The 21,923-nt window shown below is 49.8% G+C and overlaps 8 protein-coding genes and 1 non-coding gene across 9 annotated transcripts; 6 read left to right on the plus strand and 3 right to left on the minus strand.

The window, feature by feature from the left end:
• Positions 1 to 343: 343 nt before the first annotated feature.
• Positions 344 to 1,898, minus strand: BO88DRAFT_390468 (kinase-like protein). Its single transcript, XM_025704951.1, has 2 exons — positions 654 to 1,898; positions 344 to 617 (listed from the first exon to the last, which is right to left on the minus strand). The coding sequence occupies exons 1-2, from the start codon at positions 1,813 to 1,815 to the stop codon at positions 406 to 408; spliced, it is 1,374 nt and encodes a 457-aa protein (XP_025562094.1). The 5' UTR covers positions 1,816 to 1,898; the 3' UTR covers positions 344 to 405.
• Positions 1,899 to 2,049: 151 nt separating this feature from the next.
• BO88DRAFT_405738 (uncharacterized protein) lies at positions 2,050 to 3,329 on the plus strand. The gene has a single exon (XM_025706961.1). The coding sequence runs from the start codon at positions 2,499 to 2,501 to the stop codon at positions 3,147 to 3,149; it is 651 nt and encodes a 216-aa protein (XP_025562095.1). The 5' UTR covers positions 2,050 to 2,498; the 3' UTR covers positions 3,150 to 3,329.
• A 101-nt stretch (positions 3,330 to 3,430) lies between these two features.
• BO88DRAFT_69523 (uncharacterized protein) lies at positions 3,431 to 4,417 on the plus strand. Its single transcript, XM_025713061.1, has 2 exons — positions 3,431 to 4,002; positions 4,064 to 4,417. The coding sequence occupies exons 1-2, from the start codon at positions 3,712 to 3,714 to the stop codon at positions 4,334 to 4,336; spliced, it is 564 nt and encodes a 187-aa protein (XP_025562096.1). The 5' UTR covers positions 3,431 to 3,711; the 3' UTR covers positions 4,337 to 4,417.
• A 275-nt stretch (positions 4,418 to 4,692) lies between these two features.
• BO88DRAFT_t159 lies at positions 4,693 to 4,780 on the plus strand. The gene has a single exon. It is a non-coding gene; the product is annotated as a tRNA-Tyr (tRNA).
• A 509-nt stretch (positions 4,781 to 5,289) lies between these two features.
• On the plus strand, positions 5,290 to 10,300 carry BO88DRAFT_367566 (NACHT and WD40 domain protein). Its single transcript, XM_025704077.1, has 3 exons — positions 5,290 to 6,040; positions 6,101 to 8,014; positions 8,078 to 10,300. Exons 1-3 carry the CDS (start codon positions 5,438 to 5,440, stop codon positions 10,109 to 10,111), a joined length of 4,551 nt encoding a protein of 1,516 aa, XP_025562097.1. The 5' UTR covers positions 5,290 to 5,437; the 3' UTR covers positions 10,112 to 10,300.
• A 1,835-nt stretch (positions 10,301 to 12,135) lies between these two features.
• BO88DRAFT_436166 (glycoside hydrolase family 16 protein) lies at positions 12,136 to 13,792 on the plus strand (the record flags this gene model as incomplete). The annotated part of the gene is made up of 3 exons (XM_025709546.1): positions 12,136 to 12,597; positions 12,668 to 13,121; positions 13,190 to 13,792. The coding sequence occupies exons 1-3, from the start codon at positions 12,176 to 12,178 to the stop codon at positions 13,790 to 13,792; spliced, it is 1,479 nt and encodes a 492-aa protein (XP_025562098.1). The 5' UTR covers positions 12,136 to 12,175.
• Positions 13,793 to 14,104: 312 nt separating this feature from the next.
• On the minus strand, positions 14,105 to 16,496 carry bfr1 (putative nuclear segregation protein (Bfr1)). The gene is made up of 3 exons (XM_025706962.1): positions 16,236 to 16,496; positions 14,831 to 16,012; positions 14,105 to 14,778 (listed from the first exon to the last, which is right to left on the minus strand). The coding sequence occupies exons 1-3, from the start codon at positions 16,362 to 16,364 to the stop codon at positions 14,569 to 14,571; spliced, it is 1,521 nt and encodes a 506-aa protein (XP_025562099.1). The 5' UTR covers positions 16,365 to 16,496; the 3' UTR covers positions 14,105 to 14,568.
• Positions 16,497 to 16,810: 314 nt separating this feature from the next.
• BO88DRAFT_405741 (DNA-directed RNA polymerase core subunit RPB5) lies at positions 16,811 to 17,848 on the plus strand. Its single transcript, XM_025706963.1, has one exon. The coding sequence runs from the start codon at positions 17,160 to 17,162 to the stop codon at positions 17,673 to 17,675; it is 516 nt and encodes a 171-aa protein (XP_025562100.1). The 5' UTR covers positions 16,811 to 17,159; the 3' UTR covers positions 17,676 to 17,848.
• A 459-nt stretch (positions 17,849 to 18,307) lies between these two features.
• Positions 18,308 to 20,027, minus strand: BO88DRAFT_342645 (putative integral membrane protein Pth11-like; the record flags this gene model as incomplete). The annotated part of the gene is made up of 2 exons (XM_025703149.1): positions 18,308 to 19,604; positions 19,669 to 20,027. The coding sequence occupies 2 exons, from the start codon at positions 20,025 to 20,027 to the stop codon at positions 18,308 to 18,310; spliced, it is 1,656 nt and encodes a 551-aa protein (XP_025562101.1).
• Positions 20,028 to 21,923: the final 1,896 nt, after the last annotated feature.

The raw sequence follows: 21,923 nt of genomic DNA on the forward strand, positions 1-21,923 counted from the left end.
TAATGGGGGCTGCTATTTGCGGGATCCAATTGCAAACAAAGTGGAAGAGGTATCCTCGGAGTTTTATATGAGTCAAAAGCAATGTCATTATTTCTGGTAGCTGCCTGGTACTCTTATCGTAGGCTTCTTGTCGGTTTCCAGTTTAGTTTGTGAAGCTACAAGATGCTAGGACCCGTAATGCCTGAGGTAAGTCTTGTTGCTTCAACACTGCGTACTATCGTGGATCTTATGGAAAACTTGGGTAGCAGTAACATGCTTCTAACTGACCCAGGGTTATCATAAATGCAGATTCCTTACTGAAATCTAGAACTCATAGTTACCACAGCCTTTCTACTATAATATCAATGTCCATCACTTCAGCCAAACGAGACGGCATTTAGTAAAAATGAGTCCATCCGTTCGCTCTTAATTGGAACTGCAAATCTTCTCATATTCAGGCAATTCCCATTTTACCATCCATTCCGACTCAAGGACCTGTTGAGCAAAAGGGCGATCTTCCGGCCTGAAGCGAAGCATAGAGCGTAACATCGAGATGAAAGCATCACGTTCTTTCGATTCAAAAGGTGACATTCCCTCGCGTATTCGCGACTGCTGCATGTGTTGTTCGAATCTATTCTCTCATGCCTGAGTCGAAGATGTGGGAGGTTGATGACTCGACTTACTACGATTGACTCGAATTTCTCTCCGTTTTGTGAGCCACTCGGAAGGCAGCGGGCCAAGTAGGTCAACTTGTTGGCTAGTCATATCGTCATCATTTGTAAGGAGGCCTTCAAATAGTGTTCTTTGTCCCATAATATCCCAAATGGTGCAGGCAAGTGTCCAGATATCAGACGAGAAAGTCAGAGGTTGGTATGGCTCAAACCGGGCCTCCGGGGGACGGACCAGCAGAGGTGTATGAGACTCGAATTTCCGTTCCTGCCTCGGACAGAATGCCTCGCCAAAGTCTGAAAGACATATCTTGGCTTCTAGGAGCATCACATCCTCACTTGCGGCTCCGAGCCATATAGGTACTACACCATGTTGTGGCACCTCTGGCGGAATTCCTTGACCATCTAGTCGATTGACTGGCTCGAGTACCGGTTCTCCATAAATTTCATACAGCATGTCAGTCGACAGCTCGTCAAAGTCACGGGAAAGCCGAAGTAGTATATTCCCACGGTGAAGGTCTCCATGGACAATACCTTGGGAGTGGATGTACTGAACAGCAATTATGAGCTGCGCTACTATCGCTCGTGATACCTCAAGCTGAAAGAGACTGTTCCATGATCCATTCTTTGCATCCGACAGACTCGTTCGTGCTGGCCTGGTAAGCAAACATGTGTGTTTTCCATTGGGGCCTTGTATGTTAATAATTTCTGAGATTGTAGGGATCAAATCTCGGTCTATGTGTGGCGATTTCTGGGGTTGCGACAGCCTAGACAGCACACTGTTTTCGAGGGGATTCGAATCCGCCGTACAGATTTTCAATGCAACATATCTATTGGAAACTTCATCGCGGGCCAGCCAAATGGTCGAGTACGTTCCGTGGCCAAGTTTATGAACTACCCGATAGCGATGGTGGAAACAGTCCCCGATTGTGACTGGATGATAGCCCCCAGCTTCATAATACTCCATCCTTTCCACATCTTCGATGGGTTCGTAAAGGACACGAGGGATTTCATTGGCAGGTACTGTTCCTCTGTAGCTAGTTAAAGATGATGCACGATAAATTGGATGGGGAAAAAATGGCTGGCTGGCTCTGTGAGGGAGGCCATAACAGGGGAAGGGGACGGTTAAGCGTAGGGGCTGCCTGAGCAAGAGGCATGGGTTTCTCATGTTGCTATTGCAGTATCAGCTTCTCGAAACTGAATTCATAGAATAATGTGAATATGCATCAGTCAGATGCGAGTAAAAACATGGATGGTGGGGAAATAGCGACAGTAAACGTGCAGCCAGACACACAGCGGTAGGAGAAGATACGGTGGAGCAGCAGCAGCAACACAGCATAGATCGATAAGGCACCCAAGCATTTCCGATCTGCGCCCTGATCCACCATCACATTCCAACGTTCAATGACAATAGAGCGGACAATAACTCAGCGTATCGATCAATCAAATCAAGAAGATACTCAATTTATTGTTCAGGTACAAAGTCAGTACCCAGTGTCTTACATCCTCCACGCTGATTCGCGAATCCCAGCATCGAGCCTTGCTGTCGATCGCATCCCATCCCATCATCCCAGCCACCGAATAATCCCCCAAACCCACCGTCAATGCGCTCCGCCCCATCACTTCGTCTTTTCCATCTTCTTCTTCTTTTCATCTACATTCCCTGCCTCTTAGCATTTTCTTTCTGATCGTGAGGTCATTATCCCACCACATCCATGTCTACACCACCACCACCTTCCCCTCGATGAACCATATCCATCTACTACAACTACTACTGCAACTGGATCTACCCGCCTGGATCCCCGCCTCCACAATAATCTTCATCTCCACATCCACCATCAACAAACCACAATGACTCCAATCCCGATCCCACGAATACCACGACCACCACCGAACCTCAACCTCCACATCTCACTGCCCTTCACACAAAAACCCCAACCATCCATTCTATCTCTCCGAAGCATCATCCCCTCCGCCCTCCACAAACGCTCCTCCGCCGCCTTCATCCCCGGAACCTACAACAGCCACGGCCTCTCCCCTGGCGCCGTCGCCGGCGTCATCATCGGCAGCGTCCTAGGCTTCATCTTCCTCCTATACTTAATATTCCTGGCCTTGGGTGCCGGACGGCGCTTCTCCAGCGAACCCAGCACCGCGACGTCGGCAACAATGTCGGAGGTGGTGGTGGAGGAAGAGGGAAGCTCGATTTCGCGACGACCACCGCGACGTCGGCGGCGCGAGGTTGTCGAGGAGGTCATTGAGAGTGGAGGGAGTCGGAGGAGTCGCAGGTCAAGAGCCAGTAGGGGGAGAGACTCGCGTATCGTTGTGGAGGAGTCGGTTACGTCGTCTGGTCCGTCAAATGTGGTTGAGGTCGAAGAGGAACATTCCAGTGTGGAGGGTTCCGGGGGCCATGGGCGGAGGAGACGCAGTCGGCCGGGACATTATCGGGCTGTGGATCCGTTGGCGTATGGGGGGTTGACGGAGGATGAGAGTTTGAGGTCGTAGTTGCGGGCCCCGTGTAGTGGGTGTGTTGATTGATTGCTATTGTGTTTTGTTATATAACGCTGTCGACGTGATTTGGTCCTGTCCCTTCGACGATGATTTGATACCCTGCCTTGTGATGTTTAATGATTGAGGTTAGAATTGCGAGTCAGTTTTGCACGCAAGAATGTCCATGCACACGGGACTAGAAATGAATAATGTTAATCACTACCGATATAAAAATGATTGGATTTCAACGAAAGTGACCGACTCGAGTAGTCATCCATAGACCTTGCGCCGTTAAGCGCCGACGCCAGTCAAACCTAACCTGACTTGACTGACCCGACTGAATTTAAACCAAATATAGAAACACAGACAAAAACCCCGCGCGCGAACCGTGCTCCGTGAATCCTTGCGCCCAACCAAAGAACGGCAATACAGTATCAGTATCAGTAGTAGTAGTCAATCGCATCCAATCTAGACGAGAAGAAAACGCAGACACCAAATCCAAACAGCAGTTCAAAATCACTGAAGACAGCACTCCTCTCCTCTTAAAACAGGATATCCAAGCAGCAACAGCAAGCCAATGCAGCCATTATACCCGCGCAGATACCACCTCCTGAGGATCCGCCCCGGTCTTGTCCGGCATAGTAACCTTGTTGCTGCTGCGGCGGAGGATAGTACATCGGCTGGCCTTGAGGCGGAGGAGATCCGTAGTATCCCTGCTGCGGCGGGGGACCATAGCCCTGGGGCGGATATCCCTGGTTGTAGCCTTGTTGAGGGTAACCGCCCTGCTGGTAGTAGTCTTGCGATGCGCCTTGGTGATAGGGACCGGCGTCGTGGGTGGGAGGAGGGTAGGACGGAGGAGGCTGGTCCTGTTGTTCAGTATCGGTCAGTGGTGTAGTGAGAGACGGTGAGGTTGTTGACTCAACATACAGGTTTGTTGTAAGACATCTTTTAATAAGGAGGCAGTCGGAAGTCTTCCAGACGCGATGATCAGTGATTATGCGGTCTTCCGTTGCGGTAAGGAATGCCTGACGGCGCAGGTTAGGCTTCTGATAGGAATGAGAGTCTTCTCTATAATGCGGAATGTGCGGAGAGGAAAAAGAGGGGAGGGTGATGGATGTGAGGAGAAAATGTCGGGAAAAGACGAGAAGAAGCGCCGAGCGAAACCAACGATTGATGGCAGCTTGGCGAGTGGTCCGGATTAGGCAACCGGCTATGTCGGTCTACGCGGGCGGAATTGGGGATGTTGGGGAGGACAAAGATGTCGTGCAGATGCCAACTACTTGGCTTATGTGTCTACTACAGTCTCGTGGTGCCAGACGAAACACACAAACATGGGAGTGTCTCTGTCACACAGCGTCTTGTTTCATCCGAGTTGCTGATGAAGCGTAGGCGGCCCTGAACGTGACTTCGCTACCGAATCGGTGGTTGGGGAAAGAGGGGAAAACATGACGAATATCTTATCTTGGCGTGGTGGCTGACGATGGTTGCCATTTTTAGTATTTACTCGTAATAGAGTGCTCGATATAATGGCAATACAAGTTGCAGCTTACAACAAGAACCCCCGATGGTCTAGTTGGTTATGGCGTTCGGCTGTAATGGTAATTATTGTAACCGAAAAATCACCAGTTCGATTCTGGTTCGGGGGATCATCTTTTTCGGTTTCTTTTTTTCCTTCTTTCTTGGAGACACCCACGACTTAGATAATAATGCATCAACTCTCTATTTTTGTTTCCTGATGTACGGAGACACTAGAGTAGTACCTGATACAATTTAATCTTGCAGTTGGGTGGACTTGAAACGATAGTAGTATGTGTACGCTAGTATTACTAGTGATGCTCAAATGAGCCATAGCTTACCCACGGCACTAGTATATATAGTGAAGGGTCAGTAGGAGATCCCGAACAATGAGACAGCCTGCATACTAATATCATACTTGCGGGATAGAATAGTTGGGACCAAGGGTCAAGTACATTGACCGTTTATCTGTTCTATAAGATCCTCAACTTGGCAGATGATACTCATATCCATTCTGTCCAGCGTAGGCCAGCTGGTAAAGGTGCCCGTGTACCTCCTTGCATGTTTAGCGCCAATGATCCCACATTAAGAGCCACTCAGCAGCCACAACTTTAGTCCGAGGCTGAGTTGAGGCTTTGATCCCGACCGCATTTTTATCAGACAACGAATGCGTGGTGAACATTCTCCTCTCAGCCCCTCGAGCTGAAAACCTCCGATCAGTTCCCCATCACTAATCGAGGTTCTATTGCGACTACACTACAGAACTTTGCAAGACCTCGCAGCGTCTTATGATACCTCCGTGCAAGGCTGGGTGTCTCGCGACATTGCTTGGAAGCTTCAAAAGAGACAGACATGCAGAGGCGAGACACGAGACAGACGACCAAAAAGTCGGAAAGAATGACGGGAAAACCCCTACAAATGGCTCTTCCGGCAGCAGCGACGCCCCTACAAACGTTACTCAAAACACAGAGGTTCGACAGAATGATGAAATAGCTGCTATCAGTGACACTAGTGCACATCACGAACAACAAACCATCAACCAAGCAGCTTCTATCCACAAAGCTCTCTGGGATAAGGCCTATAGCAACCTCAAGAGTGACTCGGAAAAGGCAGAATACGTCTCAAGGTACGAGGAACTGCTTGCGAAGGTATTTTTGAACCAATCCACGGCCGAGAAAGCAACGAACGAGTCCTCTCAACACCTTGGAGAAGAACAAATGAAAAAGGTGGTCGAAGAAGGCCTTGCGAGAATTGAGAAATACAAGAAAGCTATTGAGTATTCAGAGAGCACTGTCAATGTGATTAAGCAGCTCAAAGCCATTCTTGACATTCCTCTGAAGAATGTCTCTCAGACTGCACTGCCGTGGGCCGTCATCTCATCAAGCGTTGATGTAAGTGAACCAACCCTGATATTTCAATATAGACACTAAGAAAGCTACCACTATGACTAGATACTGCTCAAGCCAGTCAGTGTTGGAGCAGCTCTCTACAACGGCGTAGCATATGCGGTTTCCAGAATTGAATGGTACTCAAAGTTGACTAACAAACTCCTATGCGAGGATAGCTTAAAAGATGTAAAGTCGCTACACGGAATACGAGAGGACATAGCCGGGCGAATCACGTCGTTATACGAGTCACTGTTGTTCTACCAGATCAAGAGCGTCTGTTTCTATTACAAAAGGTATCAGCTCTTAGTGTGGGCCCGCGGATTGCTGGAGCTAGATGATTGGAGTGGCGATCTAAAACACATCCAGCAGGCAGAAGATGCTCTTGCCAGAGATTGCGCGCTGTACGACATGGAACAATTGAAAGACCAAATGAGAGCGATAATCATGGACACCAAGACAGCGGAAGACTCACAGGAATTCGAGAAGCGTCTACAGGCTATACGTCGCGTCGATCCGCAGGCTACCGTAAAAACCATCCAAAGTTTGAAAGAGAGTGTCATGGCCGATCTATATACTTGGGTCTTTGATACCAAGCAATTCAAGAGGTTTATGTGCTGGGAGGAGGACGCGCCTAGGCGGCTGTGGATTAGCGGACACGCTGGGACTGGAAAGACAATGCTTTCAATAGGCACTATCAGAGAATTGCAGACACGGCACCCCGAGGAGCCTAATCCCCCCACAATTTTGTACTTTTTCTGTCAAAACGGAGACGTGAATGTGAACAACGGGGTCGCAGTTCTTCAAAGCCTGGTGTGGATGCTTCTACAACAACAGCCCCACCTAAACTCACATCTTGATGAGCAATTCTCTCATTCAGGAGAGAAATTTATCAGTGATTCCTATTCTCTCGCTACGTGGTGCGATATTCTAACAAATATGCTGAGAGATTCAACTCGTGTCATCATTGCCATCGACGCTCTTGATGAATGTGAGGCAGGGTCGCGCAGGCAGCTATTGCGCTTTATGAACGGTATCATTACCAAGGAAAGAATGTTCCACGTCAAATGGTTCATTACCAGTCGGCCTCTACCGGAGATTCCAGACAGTCGACCTGAGACAACACTACAATACCACAGCCTTCTTACGCTGAATGACCAAAACCTCATTCCCTGGATAAACGTTTATATCGATCGAAAGGTTCAGGTGGTGCTTCGAGGCAGAGCCGAGAACCAAGAGCGTGTTGATAGGATAAGAGATCAGTTATATGAACGAGCCAGCAACACGTACATCTGGGTCTCTTTAATTTTTGGAGAGCTAGAGGATGCGCCCGAAGCCCAATGGCAGAAAATAATCGAGCATACCCCGAGAAGATTGAATGAATTATATGGTTCTCTGCTCAGACAACTGCCCTGGCCAGAATGCCAAACCGTCCTAACTGTTGCAATGGTGGCACGCCGGCCCTTGTCCTTGTGGGAGATCGAGCAACTTGCGGGACTGGAGACAGGTGTCAATGCAGGAAGGGATTACGTCACAGGGTGTAAATCGTTCCTGAGTCTCCGTGGCGAGATGGTGTATTTCATCCACCAGTCTGCTCAAGACTGGCTACTTTTGAACCAGCACCAGCTTCGTGACGGGTTTCCGCAAGACCATGGCGTGCTTGAGAAGCGCATTCATCGCGAAATCCTTGAAAACTCAATAGAAGGAATGAGGAAGACGTTGAGCGAGAACATATATCAGCTTCCTTACTATGGCATTGCTTTAGAAGAAATTGAAACTCCCTCACAAGATCCACTTGCACCGATTCGCTACGCTTGTCAATACTGGGCCTACCATCTCAAGGAAGGTGAGCTTAAGACAGATATTGACCTGCTTGGCTTTTTACGTCAGCGCTTTCTTCACTGGCTGGAGGCGTTGGCCTTGATGGGAATCATGCCCGAAACAGTGGGAATTATTGACATGTTAAGTTCCACGCCCGCAGTATGTAAAGGCTGATGATTTTTGATTTTTGTTTATGCTATGTCCCTGACACATCAAGCTTAGATGACATCAAACCCTGAAGTACGCGAATTTTTGCTGGATGCAAAGCGATTTGTCTGGAGGCACCAACAATTGATTATGACCGCACCACTCCAAGTCTACGTGTCTGCGCTTATATTTACACCAAAGGTCAGCTTAGTGCGAGAGACAGGAAGTATCCCGAAATGGATTGATCAAGTATCAAGCTTGGAAGAGGATTGGGGATCTCTATTACAAACCTTCACAATTTTCAAACGTACATATAAAATGTGTTCTGTCTCCTGGTCACCTGACGATAAATTTATTGCAGGTTTCTCAACTAAAGAGTTGAGGATATGGGATGCAAGAACAGGAAGAATGGTCAGGAAAATTGACGTCGAGGAGGATTCCAGGTTGAAGCATGATGTCATGGTGAAGAAGGATGTGCCTCGTGTTACCTTCACCCCAGACGGTCAGTTGTTGCTCTTACTAACACTGTATAAAGTGTATATGTGGGATACAGCTGCATGGGAAATCTCGCATATAGTGGAATGCCCAAGTGCTACGAAGAGATTTGCGGTATCTCCCAATAGCCGATTACTCGCGTGCTTCCAAAAGGACGAAAGAATAAATCTATGGCAGAGAAACGGCATCTTATGGACTCTGAAGTGGACATACCAGAGCCCATACGCAGGTCCGGACCGTGAGCTACCAGAGGGTCTGTCCTTCTCATTTGATAACCGCTTACTCGCTTCTACTATAGATTTGAACAGCATAGGGCTTTTGGACACTGAACTCGGCGAATTACAGGATAAAATCGTGCATGAGGGGGTGACTGCAATCAAGTTTTCTAGGGACGGCAAACTTCTGCTACAGGCAGTCAAGACTGTCGAGATATGGCGGCAAAGAGACAAGTGGGAACTGGACCGCAAAATTGATTTACCACAGTCGTTCAAGATTCTTGCAGTATCTCCCGATGGTAGGCTTATTGCAATAGCAGGAGCTCATTGGAATACAATCAAAGTGGTAGAGACAGGAAAGGGTGCGCTGGTGCAAACCCTGGGGGGTCACACATTCAGGGTTGACGATTTAGCCTTCTCTTCAGACAGCCGATTTCTTGTGTCCGGTGGTGCCGAACGTGATATCAGAAAAACGATCAAAGTATGGAAAATTGTACCTGGAAAGCTCCACGAAGCCCCATTAGAACGACGTGGAAGGATTGCAGGGGTGGCACTTTCTGCGGATGGCTCCCGGTTCGTGACAGCAAAATCTGGGGGTGTGATCGAAACATGGAATGGAGATACAGGAGAGCATCAAAGAACATTCGAAGCACCTAGTTATGATACTTTTAATTGCGACGTGACTGTTTCACCAGACAACAAGCTGGTGGCATGGCTATCTTACGACGGGCTCATCATGGTGTGGAACGCAGAGACGGGACAGATTATTGCGAAGCAAAAGAAAAGACTACTATCTCGGAACCTTTATACGGCAGTTCAGTCTCAGTTCTTTTCCAACAGTAGACTGCTGGGCTGGATAGACAGCACGAGAACTGTCCGGGTATGGAGCATACGATCATGCAGCCTTTTGAAATCGTATCGATGGAGGGGAGCTCCCAAGTATTGTACTTTTCTTCGAGAGGGACGAGAAAGATTGTCACTCATTCTACAATCTCTGCAGAATGAGACCACCATGAGTGAGGAGGTTGAATGCAGTCCAGAAGATTGTCCCTCTTACAATTATGTCGCGCATACTCCAAGAATAATCATCAGAAAAGACTGGGTGGTCTTAGGGGAGCAGAGAAGCATCTGGTTGCCCCCGGAATACCGGCCTTGGCTCCCAGGTAGAAGCTGGGATGCTCAAAGCAATGTACTAGTTGTTGGACTTGAATCTGGCAGTTGTTATTCCATCCGGTTCAATCCTCATGAGATGTCAGCTGGGCAATTGCAACATGACGATGCTGAGAAATATTCTGATGCTGGTTATCCAAATGACTCGGACCTTTACTCTATCAATGATGGATATGAAAGCGATGGTCTTATTTCTGACGCGGAAAGCGCAGTTGATGGGCAAAGGTGAAGCTCAACTTGTTCTTCGCATATCCTGCTCAAATCCAGTCGGAATGATCGCTACTGGGTCGAAATCTAGGTTTGATGTGCGTGTACGCCTATCATTCTTCAATTCTTTTGGAGCCTGATAATTTCTCAATTTACATAGATAGAGAATAGGATTGTTTGGCCACGCCTATATTCCTTGCAATCAGTGGTCTATGTCTAGTCTAGGCGCATTAAGCTTGCATTACATTTGATTCACACTGCTCTGTACTCGGTTGCTGGTGATGTAAAACCAGATTGACCGTAAGTAATTATGCGCTTTCAGTAAGCTTCTTAGTACTATCTCTTGATTGTATGGCCAATTACTCATTACTGATCCTTTAATGTCACATGAACTCACCAATAATGTATGGTTAGTAGCCTAATTTATTATATGTTACGAATTTAATCTGTTTTCATCTTTATGTATTAATGCTCTGCTGTGGCGCACTTCTAGATGCACTTGCATCTCTGCTTCACCTTGTACTGCTGTCCGGAAACTAGCAATAACAAGAAACCTCCAAAATTGATTCCAGCGAGGTTCCAGTGATTGATCAGCTTTCAGAGCTTTGAAATGACAAATCCTTCCTTATCCTTCTTTCTTCGGTCGACGAATCTTACATGCTGAATGGTGCTAAGACTATTTCACGGACAGTGGGTCACTCATCGCTCAGCCCAATCTGAAACTGCGCCGAAGCTAATATGGATCAAGCACGGAAGAGCTAGGCTAATCGCGAGCCGACGAGGGTCTGGAGTCTACTTCGCACGCTAACACAGCACCGCCACAGCAGCCTAATTGAAGGCATTCGTCATCTACAACGACACGTAAGTACGCCATTCTCTCCAATCGTGAGCTCAACTGAGGGAATGACTTTGCGAATAGGGGTTCGCGATGCTGGACAGCCTACATTCGCTGGAAACAGCAGTCTATCTCAAATAGATAGTCGCCTTTTTCCCACGTCGAAGCTCGGGAAATTGGTATACTATGAAGATTTAGACGTAATCTGGCAGTCAGGACAAGAATCCTGTTCAGTGTGATGCCTTTCTTCGTGCTGCAAACAAACAGTAATTACTCGAGACGAGCCATGGACATGTTCTGGCAACGGGTCTTGCCCGGGTCTGTCGGCTACGGAGCATACGTATGTCCCGGACAACCCTGATTCCAGAGGTCAATCAGACCCTTGGAATGTCCACCAGGTTGGGCAAGGGTCTGTATCAATGCATAATAAGACTCGACACAATTTCTCGGTCTCAGCACAATTTCAGTCCCGGCACTTCTAGCCCGCCGAGCAACAGGAACATAAAAGGCAAATCATCCGATTCCGAACAAAGTATACACACTCAAGACCGATACAAATTCAATCAATTCATCTTCGTTATCCATATCGCTCGTCCCGCTTCAGATGTTTTTGCTATGGCACAAACCCCGCGCAGCCTTGCTGACCAGCCGCTCATTCGTGGCTTACGCGCTAACTCATGGCCGCATTGCGTAAGCGCTCCACCGAGTATGTGTGGCATCGATATCAACATCTTTTCTACCGTTTGAACATGCATGAGCTGTTATGCTTAATGGCTGTATTATTTAACGGGGCCATTTGTGCACGAGTCAGAATTCGAAACCTGGTAGAAAGACGCAACCCACCCATCTTGGCCTGTAGATCCCATGCAGCTACAGCGCGTTCCCTCACAATATTAATTTCCCTTTGCTATTCTCGGCGAGCCCTACGCCTACCGGCCATAACGGTTGGTTTATCTATGCTAAGCCGAATAAGCGCTTACGTATGTCTTCATTTTTTCGGCATGACCCCTTCGGGTCGATCAAGTCATTGCAAGAGCCGGGCTCCGCGGGGGCCCGATCACGAAACCAATGGAAAGGCTTTGGTATGAATCCTGATGCTTTTACTTATGCACTAGCTGACTTTTTCTGTCTTAAGGGGCTCCATGATCCCTGGCGATCTAAGCCTATTGTATAGCTTGCCAGGTCATTGCTTGAATAAGATGGAGTGCGGACCCAGAGGGTCTTTCATCCTCCAGGGCAATTTTCCACGCGATGACTGAATCCCAAAACATGTCCTACAGAAACCTATCCAGTTTAGACGTCTCCGATAGGACAGGTCTCCCGGACTACGAGTTACACAATGTCCCTGTGGCACCGCCATATACAGCCACTGCATCGGCCCCTGCAGCTGCAGGAGCAGCAGAAACAGCACAGAAAGGACCTGTTGCAAAAGGCGCCGGAGGACCGTGGTATGACCCGCGCTCATGGTCAGTGTTAACGAAATCGCTCGTTGCCGGAGGTGTGGTGGTTATCATTGTTGCGCTCGTCGTGGGCATCTATGAGGGCACGAAATCATCCTCATATCCCGATTACTCTGCCTTGAGCTATAAGCTCGCAGACACATACTCGGGCTCTTCATTCTTCGATGAATTCGAATACTACACAGCCACCGACACAACCGACGGATTCGTAGAGTATGTGCAATTCGTGCACACATCTCCCTCCATATACACATACAAAAGAACACAACTAACCCTACACCAGCTACGTCGACAGCACCACCGCCTCATCAATGAACCTAACCTACGCCTCCAGCTCGCGCGCCGTCCTGCGCGTCGACACCAGCACCTCCAACCAAACCAGCGGCCGGAAATCCGTGCGCATCACCTCCAAGAAAACCTACAACGACGGGCTTTTCATCTTCGACATCACCCACACGCCCTACGGATGCGCCACCTGGCCCGCCCTCTGGCTCACCGACCCATCCAACTGGCCTGAACACGGCGAAATCGACGTGCTGGAATCCAACAACAAAGCCACCCACGGCAACGCCATGACCCTCCACACCTCAAGCGGATGCAAAATGAACGTCAAGCGGAAAGAAACCGGCACAGCCAAATACACCAACTGCCTCAACACCGCCAACGATAACGCAGGCTGCAGCGTAACAGGCGCAAAAGCAACCTACGGCGAGAAATTCAACACAAACGGTGGCGGCGTGCGTTCTTTCCCCATCCCCAAATCCATCCCCAATCCCCAACCCACACATCTAATATAAATTACCAGATCTACGCCATGGAACTCCGCCCCGCCGGGATCCGCGTGTGGATGTTCTCTCGCGACTCCATCCCCAACGACATCTCGAACAGCAGCAACACCCCGGACCCGTCGAGCTGGGGCGAAGCACTCGCCGACTTCCCCAACACGAACTGCGACATCAGCTCGCATTTCAAGAACCAGAGTATTATCGTCAATATCGATATCTGTGGTGATTTGGCGGGGGCGAGTACCTACTACACGGATCTGTATGATTGTCCGTCGACGTGCACGAAATGGGCGGCGGAGAATGGGGCGAACTTTACCAATGCGTATTGGGAGTTTAAGAGCTTTAAGGTTTATCAAACGAGTTCGAGTGGGAATAGTTCGAGTAGTAGTACTAGTACGGCGGCGGGGGCGTCGTCGACGGCGGGGTGGTATGGGAGTGAGACGAGTACGACGACGACAACGACGGCGGCTGGGGCGGGGAGTACGACGGGGCAGGATGGAGGGGAAGGGAGTCAGAGTGGTGGGCAGGATGGGCAGACGGGGAGTCAAGGGGGTGGAGGGCAGGAGGGGGGTAGTAGTAGTAGTGGGAGTCAGAAGGAGCAGGGGGGTCAGGGAGGGTATTAATGATGATGATAGTAAAAATAGTAATATCACTTGACTACTCTTTTGGTTTCTTGGCTGGATTTCACTTTCTATGGATATATTGTGAGATTGGTGAGATGGTATTCGGCTAAAGATCAGTGTCAATAGCATGAAGCATCATAGAGATGATGGCATGTACAAGATTAGCACTAGGACAAAGATAATGTACAAGTCTACATTCAATTCTGGTATGTCATCATAATGAAAATCGCTCAACGTCCTACATTCGATCCGTACAACTTGCTTTTCCAATCGCTCATTCGTTACTTACACGACACGCTGCTAAACAAATCGCTGACTGAATGCTCCTGGCTGTCGCCAGTCTCAGGACTGGGAAAGATAAGAGAGGAGAATATGGTAAGACATGAAATAAGAAAAGCATAGGTAGTAAGGTAAAGGTAAGAGGAAAAAGTCAATTACACAGAAGGAAAAAAGAGGAACCCAGCCCGGGCTTGGTCCGTAGACCAAACAACCGACGCTGGTAGCACGGTGATCACGCAAGAAAACCAATACCCGTGCATATTGATTTCTGTTTTCGTAAGACAAAATGGGCATATCTCGGTAGAGGAAAGAGGAGTTGGTAGGGATAGATGGGTAGGGGTCGGGGTACACGACTCCTGGATGCAGAGAACCAAAGGATCACGCAGGGTGTAAGTGTGTCAAATGCGAGTCTCGAGCTTTTGCAAATCTAACAATGAGCATGGCTGATGCAAGATGCAGATGCAATGCGATGCAACACTCTATGCTTGGCGGTTGATTTAGGCCTTCTCCTCGAGGCTGGCCTTCTGGAGCTCTTCCGACACGTCGGCAGCAGCGTCCTTCTCCTGCTTCAGCTCGGCGTCAGCGGAAACCTCGCCGTTCACACCGCTGTTCTTGAGAGCGGGCTTCTTGGCGGAGTCAGTGGCACCGTTGGCGGCGGTCTCTTCCGCCTCGAGGCGGTCAATCTCCTCCTGGGCCTTCTTGATGTTCTGGACAGGTATTAGCATTGAATATCGAGTAAAGAAAAGGCGTTTAACTCACCTCCTCGGTCTTCGAGGCCTGGTTCTTCTTCCACTCGGTGATCTTGGCAGCAAGCTTCTCGATCACAGCAGGAACATCCGACTGGTTCATGGGAGGGTCAATCTTGACCTTGGCGAAGTCCTCGATCACACCAACGTTGAGGTTGAACTTGGCCTCAGTCGGGGTACCGGGGGCGGGGCTGCCGTTGGCGCCCTTCTTGCCCTTCTTACCCTTCTTGCCGCCAGTACCAACGAAGTAGTCCTCCTCGCGGTCCTCCTTCTTAAGAACCTTCATACCCTTGAGGTTGGAGTCATCCACGGTACGACCGACATCAGCACGGAAGCTGGAGCCCTCGTCCTTCTTCTCATCCAGACCCAGAGAAACGAAGTCGTAGGAGGGGTTGAAGTGGCGGATCAGACCCTGAGCAGTGAGGATCTCGTCGGTGTAAGCAAGACGAGAAGCCTCCTCCAACTTCTTGTCAGCGATCTTCTTGCGCTTCTCGCGCTCGAAGGCATCGCGCTGGGCCTTCTGCTTCTCACGGCGGACTCTCCAGGCCTCATCCTCGTATTCCTTGTAGGCCTTGCGGGCCTTGTAGTAGTTGTCCTTGATTTCACGGATGGCGGTCCACTTCTTCTGCTGCTCGCCGTGGAGCTTGGTGCGCTCGTCCCTCAGGGCGTTGAGGTTCTTGAAGGCACTGTCCTGCTCGGCCTTGATGGCATCGAGCTCCTTCTGAATCTCAGAGTACTTGTCGCTAAGAGCCTTGGCCTCGGGGTTGTCGAGGGTCTTCTTGAGGGAAGCGATCTGGGTCTTAAGGTCGTTGATGACCTTCTGGGCCTCCTCCAGACCGGCAAAGTTCTTGCGCTGCTTGCGCAAGTTGGAGACGTCGGACAGAATCTTGCGCTCATCAACCAGGCGGAGAGTGCCGGAGTCGACCTGCTTCTCGAGGCGGGCAATTTCGCGGTCGAGTTCCTCGACATTCTTGAAGGACATGCGCGTACGGGAGTTGTTCTGTTCGGAAATGCGAGCCTTGAGGGTAGCATCGAGGGCATTGATCTTCTCCTGGGTGCTGGACCGAGAAGCCTTGAAACCCTGCTGCTTCTGACGGATCGAAGACAGCTCAGCGCGGAGTTCCTGCTGCTTCTTCGCGGTGGGCGAGTCCTGGTTGTTGGGCTTGGCGGTCTCGATCTTGGCCTTGATCTCGGTCTTTGATATAAAGTTAGTCTTCTGAGATGACGGATAGATGGTATGTTGCATTTGTCTTGCGATTGGATGAAAGGCGGAACAGCAAAGATGCAGTGTAGCGCAAGGCAGTCCGAATGGATAATTGGGCAGAGAAAAGGCCACGGAGCGGTAATAAGTCACCGCATCCAAGACGAGAAATGCGATTGTACAATGCCAATTAAAGCAGAAAGAGATCCTCACATACCAATTTGGCCTGAACAGCGGCATGCTCCTTCTCAGCCTGAGCGAGATCGGCCTTGAAGGCCTCCTCGTTGGGCTTAGTAGGCTTCACCTTGTGCTCCGTGGCAGGAGCGGATTTGGCGTCAACGGCCATGGTAAGAGGTGGAGAAAAGCAATAATATGACAACACTCGACAAAATGAGCGCGATTGACCGAAATCAACCGGGAAAAAAAAGAAAGCTCCAACGAGCGGGAAGAAGGGAAAGGGGGAGGAGGGGGGGGGGGTTGAGAGAGGGGGGAAATAGAAAGAGAACGCTGGAGAAGGAGAAAGTCGATGCTCTTTTTCTTGGTCTGGCCTTTGCTGGTCCAAAAGGCGGCGCTTACCGTTTGGCGCTTTTAGCGCTGGCCCGCCGATTTTTCGAGAACCGCATTTTGCTTCCATCATCGCCTCTCTCCCCTCCAGTCTAGACAGCTTCCTGCTCCGCATTCTCCGGGCTTGATCGGTTTATCTGCCCGATTATTGCTCTTCTTCTACCTTTCCACTTAATCTCTTCCATTTTCGAGTTTCGCGCCGCGGTGTGCCATCCCCCTTCAACCATGGACGAGGACTACTCTGCAGGCTCCGTGGACGCCGACCGCGAGATGACCAGACTCTGGCGCACATGGAGGACAGTCTTTGAGATGCTTCTGGATCGTGTAAGGATTTTTTCCAGCTTCAAGTGAAGCGAAGAGCTTCCAATAACCACCCCCGCGATCATCCCACTGACCAAGTTCAACAAATCCGCAGGGCTACGAGGTGACAGAAGATGAAGTGCAAATGCCTCTCCACGAATTCAAGCAGAAATATTCCGACCCTCTAGGATACCCCGAGTATGCGCGCCTTTCATCCCAATACATATTTCAATCAACTCCCATCTAACCCAAAATCCCCTCAAACAGCCGCAACAAGATGAAAATCAGCGCCCGGCCCACGGAAGCCATGCAAGCGAAATACACGCCCCTGCCTAGCAAATCGAACCCGAACCCCCAGCCTGACTGCGGCACCATCTACGTCGAATTCTGCCCGGACTCGACCGGCGTCGGTACCAAGCAAGTTCGTACCTTCAACCACTTCGTCGACGAGAACAACTTCCACACCGGCGTGTTCATCACCCAGACTCCCATCTCGCCGTCCGCGGTGCGCCTGCTGAGCAGCATGCCCGGCCGCATCTGCGAGCATTTCCAGGAGCAGGATCTGCTGGTCAACATTACCCGTCACGAACTGGTCCCGAAACACGTTTTGCTTAGCCCCGATGAGAAGGCCCGTTTGTTGGAACGTTATCGTCTGAAGGAGTCGCAGTTGCCTCGTATACAGGTGTCTGATCCTGTTGCTAGATACCTCGGTCTGCGCAGAGGTCAGGTCGTCAAGATTATTCGCAGAAGTGAGACGGCTGGTCGGTATGCTAGTTATCGGTGGGTTATATAATTGGTGGACTGTTTCTATCGGGGTTCCTTTACCCGATGCAGGTCCAGCAAAATGGCCCAATCTGCCCTCCGGAAGGAGTCTATCACAAGACACAAGAATAAAGAACATGAAGAAGACAAAAGAGGCTGGGTGGAGAGAAAAATTGGAGGGGTGGAGGGAAAAGAAAGAAAAAAGAAAAAGAAAAATTTACCGAATACAGGCATCGGGCAGCATGGCGTAACGGCGAAAAATCTTCTCGAAAGTGTGTGTTTCTTAACGGGTGGTGTATGTGTGTATGTATGTCTATGCTATGTCTTATTTTTATTTTAGGTGTGTGCTTCGGTTTCACCTCTATTAGTTTTAAACTACAAATCTATCGATCTACTTAAATCATACAATGGCTGTGCAAGAATGATTTGGGTTGGATGGTATTAAGCTATAATTAAGTGTTACATAGCCACAATAAATATCCTACATATGTAACTTCCATCATCAGCTGCAAGGCTGAGCGTGGCACACATACCATGTCTCGGTACCCTCCAAGACATACAACCCATAAGTAAGAATCTACAAGTCATATACTCATCCATATACGTAGCACGTCGTGATCAATCGTTAAATCATTCCGAGCATCCCAGATCAGTCGCAATAGATCACCGTCTGGACAACAATCTCCCCACGTCCTGGAGCTCGACCTCGTTCCCTTCAAGGATAGGCGCCGAGACATCAGCCTGCGAGCGGTAAGAAGGAACCGGTGAGTCCGGAAGATCACTGAAGTGGACACTGGAGCCGCGACGGCGATTGGAAGACGAATGGGAGTTACTGCGCAGGCCTCCGGGGCGGGAGAAGTTGGGCGATGAGGGTAAAGGGAATTGGTGGGACGGGAGGGATGAGGAAGTGGTGTTACTAAGATGAAGTGTTCGGGCTGATCCTCCACTGTCCTGTGTGGAGGCGTTGCTTGCCCTGCTGGCATAGCGTGAATATTGCGGAGTTGAGGCACTGGTGGGGGAGATCGGCGTGGGATTGTTTAGAAGGCTACCGACGTCGAAGATACGGAGGTTGGTGGTGTCTGTTGAGGATGATTTGCGCGGTGTCTTGTTGGTTTCGATGTACTCGTGCGGACTGACTTTGATGTCTAAGCTGCCCGTGCTGGAGGCCCGGTCGTCTTCACTGCCGCCGGAGCGCTGGTTGAAGGACCAGTTGGGGTCTAAGGTACCGGCGCGGGCTGTCAGTGGATGGATGGGCATCGCGATGGGTGCAGGACGGGGTGCCTTGGTATCTGCAGAGCAGAGTGACGGGTCCAGTCGGATACCCAGATCTGCAGCGAGATCGGAATCACTTCCCCATTGATGGTGGGTGATCGTTTGACGACGCACGGAGCTGTGATCCATGCTTTCGCTGACGGAGGCTGATCCTTGAGCCTTTTTGAACTTGTTTTTCTTGGCTCCCCTGTCACGCACGAATGAGCCTATGATGACAGCGTTCGAGACCGCCGTGGCGGCTAAGATTTCCAAAGACGCGACGAGCGATCGGTATTGTTGTGAGCCATCGTTCCAGATGACTGAGGGCACTCGATAGCATGTGATTCCGACTAGGATCAGAGACAGAGCGAACAGGATCACGAGGGAGATTTTGCGTTTCAGAGGCATGTGAGTCATGACGATGAATGGAATCGGGAAGGAGACGAGAAGCAAATCGGTCATCACATCGCAGGATCCCATTGTAATCAGGTTGGCATAGCCGAGGCGACATTTTGGACCTGGGTCCGGTACAACTTGCCAGTAATGGTCGAAGGGCTGGCATTCAGCGAGAGTGGCAATAATCACTGCCAACAATGTCGATGCCAAGAAGTAATAGATGAATTTGAGGAATATTCGGAGGGATCGTCGCCAGATCTTGCCTGCCACACGCTTGAGGAACTCGCATACTGTGAACTTGGCTATCCAGATGCTATTCGGATGGGAACGGTTAGCGCTGACCCTGGACACACCTAGCGCGAAGAGGGACAACTTACAAGATAGCATAGAAGATGCGCGCAACAAGAACGAACTTACTGCCAATGACTCGATGATCGATGTCTTCGGCAGACAAGCCCACGGTCTTGGTGTTATTGGTACCCCAGATCAATACGACATGCACGCATGCCATGCGAATTAATAACGGGATGACACTCGCCATCATCACCTTATCTTCGCGGAAGAAACGCTCGGTCCGCACATAGCGACCACAAACCCGGACAACGATGATGGCTACCGAAAAAGCAGTAGCCCACCAGCTCACGAGCAGAGTAGGATTGTTTTGCTCCTTGGTCCGGGCATCCGGAGGAATATCGGAAAAGAGCCCACGAGATTCAAGCATCCACTGTACATTCATAGCCGCTGTGCCACCTCCGAAGAGGGGCCAGTGAAGTGGAAGCAATCCCCAAAATCAAGTAGAGATGTCCGAGTAGTTTCAGCAGCAGTTGATATCAAGCCGTGACGTTCTTTTGTATATTCACATCGTTCACTACCTGGATCGGTGCCTGATAGGCACGTGCCCTACTCCGGATCTGGTGTGGGGAAGCCAGCTCAAAGAGGAGCCGGAAAGTTACGATGGTCGCTGTCAAGGACACCCCGAGACCAGGTGGAGATGGCGATCGGCAAACGGTGCTGCTAGTTAAAGGTGACAAGAGCTTTTCTCCTTACGCTGGACGTAAGTTGTGTCCTTGCTGGTAAGAATGTAATAACGACGACAGTAGCAGTAGTAAGAAGCTCGGACGCGTTCTGTGGATTTGCGGGGGAGGCTTGAGACTTCTCGCCAACCAGTTCTGTCCGGGAGAGTAGTATCAATGTAGAAGAGGTGCCAAGTACACCGCCGTTCTGACGTCGACTGTAAGTAATTATAAGAAGTAAGCAAGACTTGAACAGCAAGTCACATCAGCGGAGAAGTAAGTATTTTTGCAACCAGATTGCGCGATGAGCGCCGCGTCAAACAAGGGGGTTAGAGATAACAACACGGGGACCTCTACCACTGACACTTATACCTTAACGGTGAAGCATAATATATTAAAGCTCGCATGGCGAGAATCCGCTAGACTTGGGATAGGCCTACGGGTCATGGCGCGCTCGATAAACTTCGCGCTGGGGGGAAAGCGGAAGATAACGTAGACGGGAACGGTGGGCGCCGGATGTAGCCATGGAGGCTTGGGAAACCAGGTTGCGCGAAATGATGGGGGGGAAATCCCGGAGAAAATGAACCAAGATAACTTGAGAGCGTGGACCAGCCAGAGAGGAGCGATAGAGCAGGGGAAGAAAGCTAGTAACTGGTGCCTAGCTCACTCATCCATGGCGTCTAAAACAGCCAATGAACAGGGAATGGTTGGATGGACGGATACGAAGCCATCGTCCAGCTCACGAGATTGCTTGTGATATGGGAGTTTGCCACATGATTTGCAGCTGATTTCGGGCACGATCGTGTGGGTGGACAGTTCTTGCCAGCGTCATTATTCCTGCGAGGTGGAGATTATCGTTCCATACAGAGAGCAAACTGGGCCATTGTGATCGGTGAAAAGAACAGGAGGTTATCCGCGGCGATAGGCCGATGATCAGTCGATGCGCCGGGAACCAACGCCAATCACCGAATTTCTCATTTCTCATCCATGGGAAGGTCGGTCCTGTGGACAAGCAACAGCAGCAGCAAATGACAGCAGTAGTAGCTGTGGCAGCAGCTAGGGAGATGATAAGCCCCTGATAGGGCGAGTGGCCAGGCCCGCTTACTGACAGCGTACATTAGTATTAGCTGGGCGGAGCTAAACATGGGGGTGGTTGGAGTGGACACACGACGAACCTTGGGTAGTTAGTTACTAGTTACTTCTTACTCCCCTCGCAGGAGGGAGCTAAGCAGGAACCACAACCAACAAACAAAACAAAGATTAAGAGTTAAGAGCGAGCGAGTGATGGAGTGGAAGAGGAAACAGACGGAGACTGTCCGAGCGGCAAATCTTAAAACAAAATCAAAACAAAGCAATGTCCAAAGTGTCTGTTTTGTCTCCACTACTGCCTGGCTGCCTTCCACTCAGTTGGCCATGGTTTGATTCAAATCCCTCACTTATTCCCTCTCAGTTGGGTTCTCTACCCCAGAATAACCCTACAGCATATTCCGAATCCATCAGGCATTCGTTGGACTGATCATTCGTTACACGTGAGATACTTCTTAGTACTGGACATAAACATATGCGCAGAACCGAAGAAAAGCAAAGTTATCAAGGCACTGGTTTATCTCCGTCATAAA

The sequence above is a fragment of the Aspergillus vadensis genome, assembly GCF_003184925.1.
Source record: "Aspergillus vadensis CBS 113365 unplaced genomic scaffold BO88scaffold_14, whole genome shotgun sequence".
In the NCBI taxonomy this organism is placed as follows: domain Eukaryota; kingdom Fungi; phylum Ascomycota; class Eurotiomycetes; order Eurotiales; family Aspergillaceae; genus Aspergillus; species Aspergillus vadensis.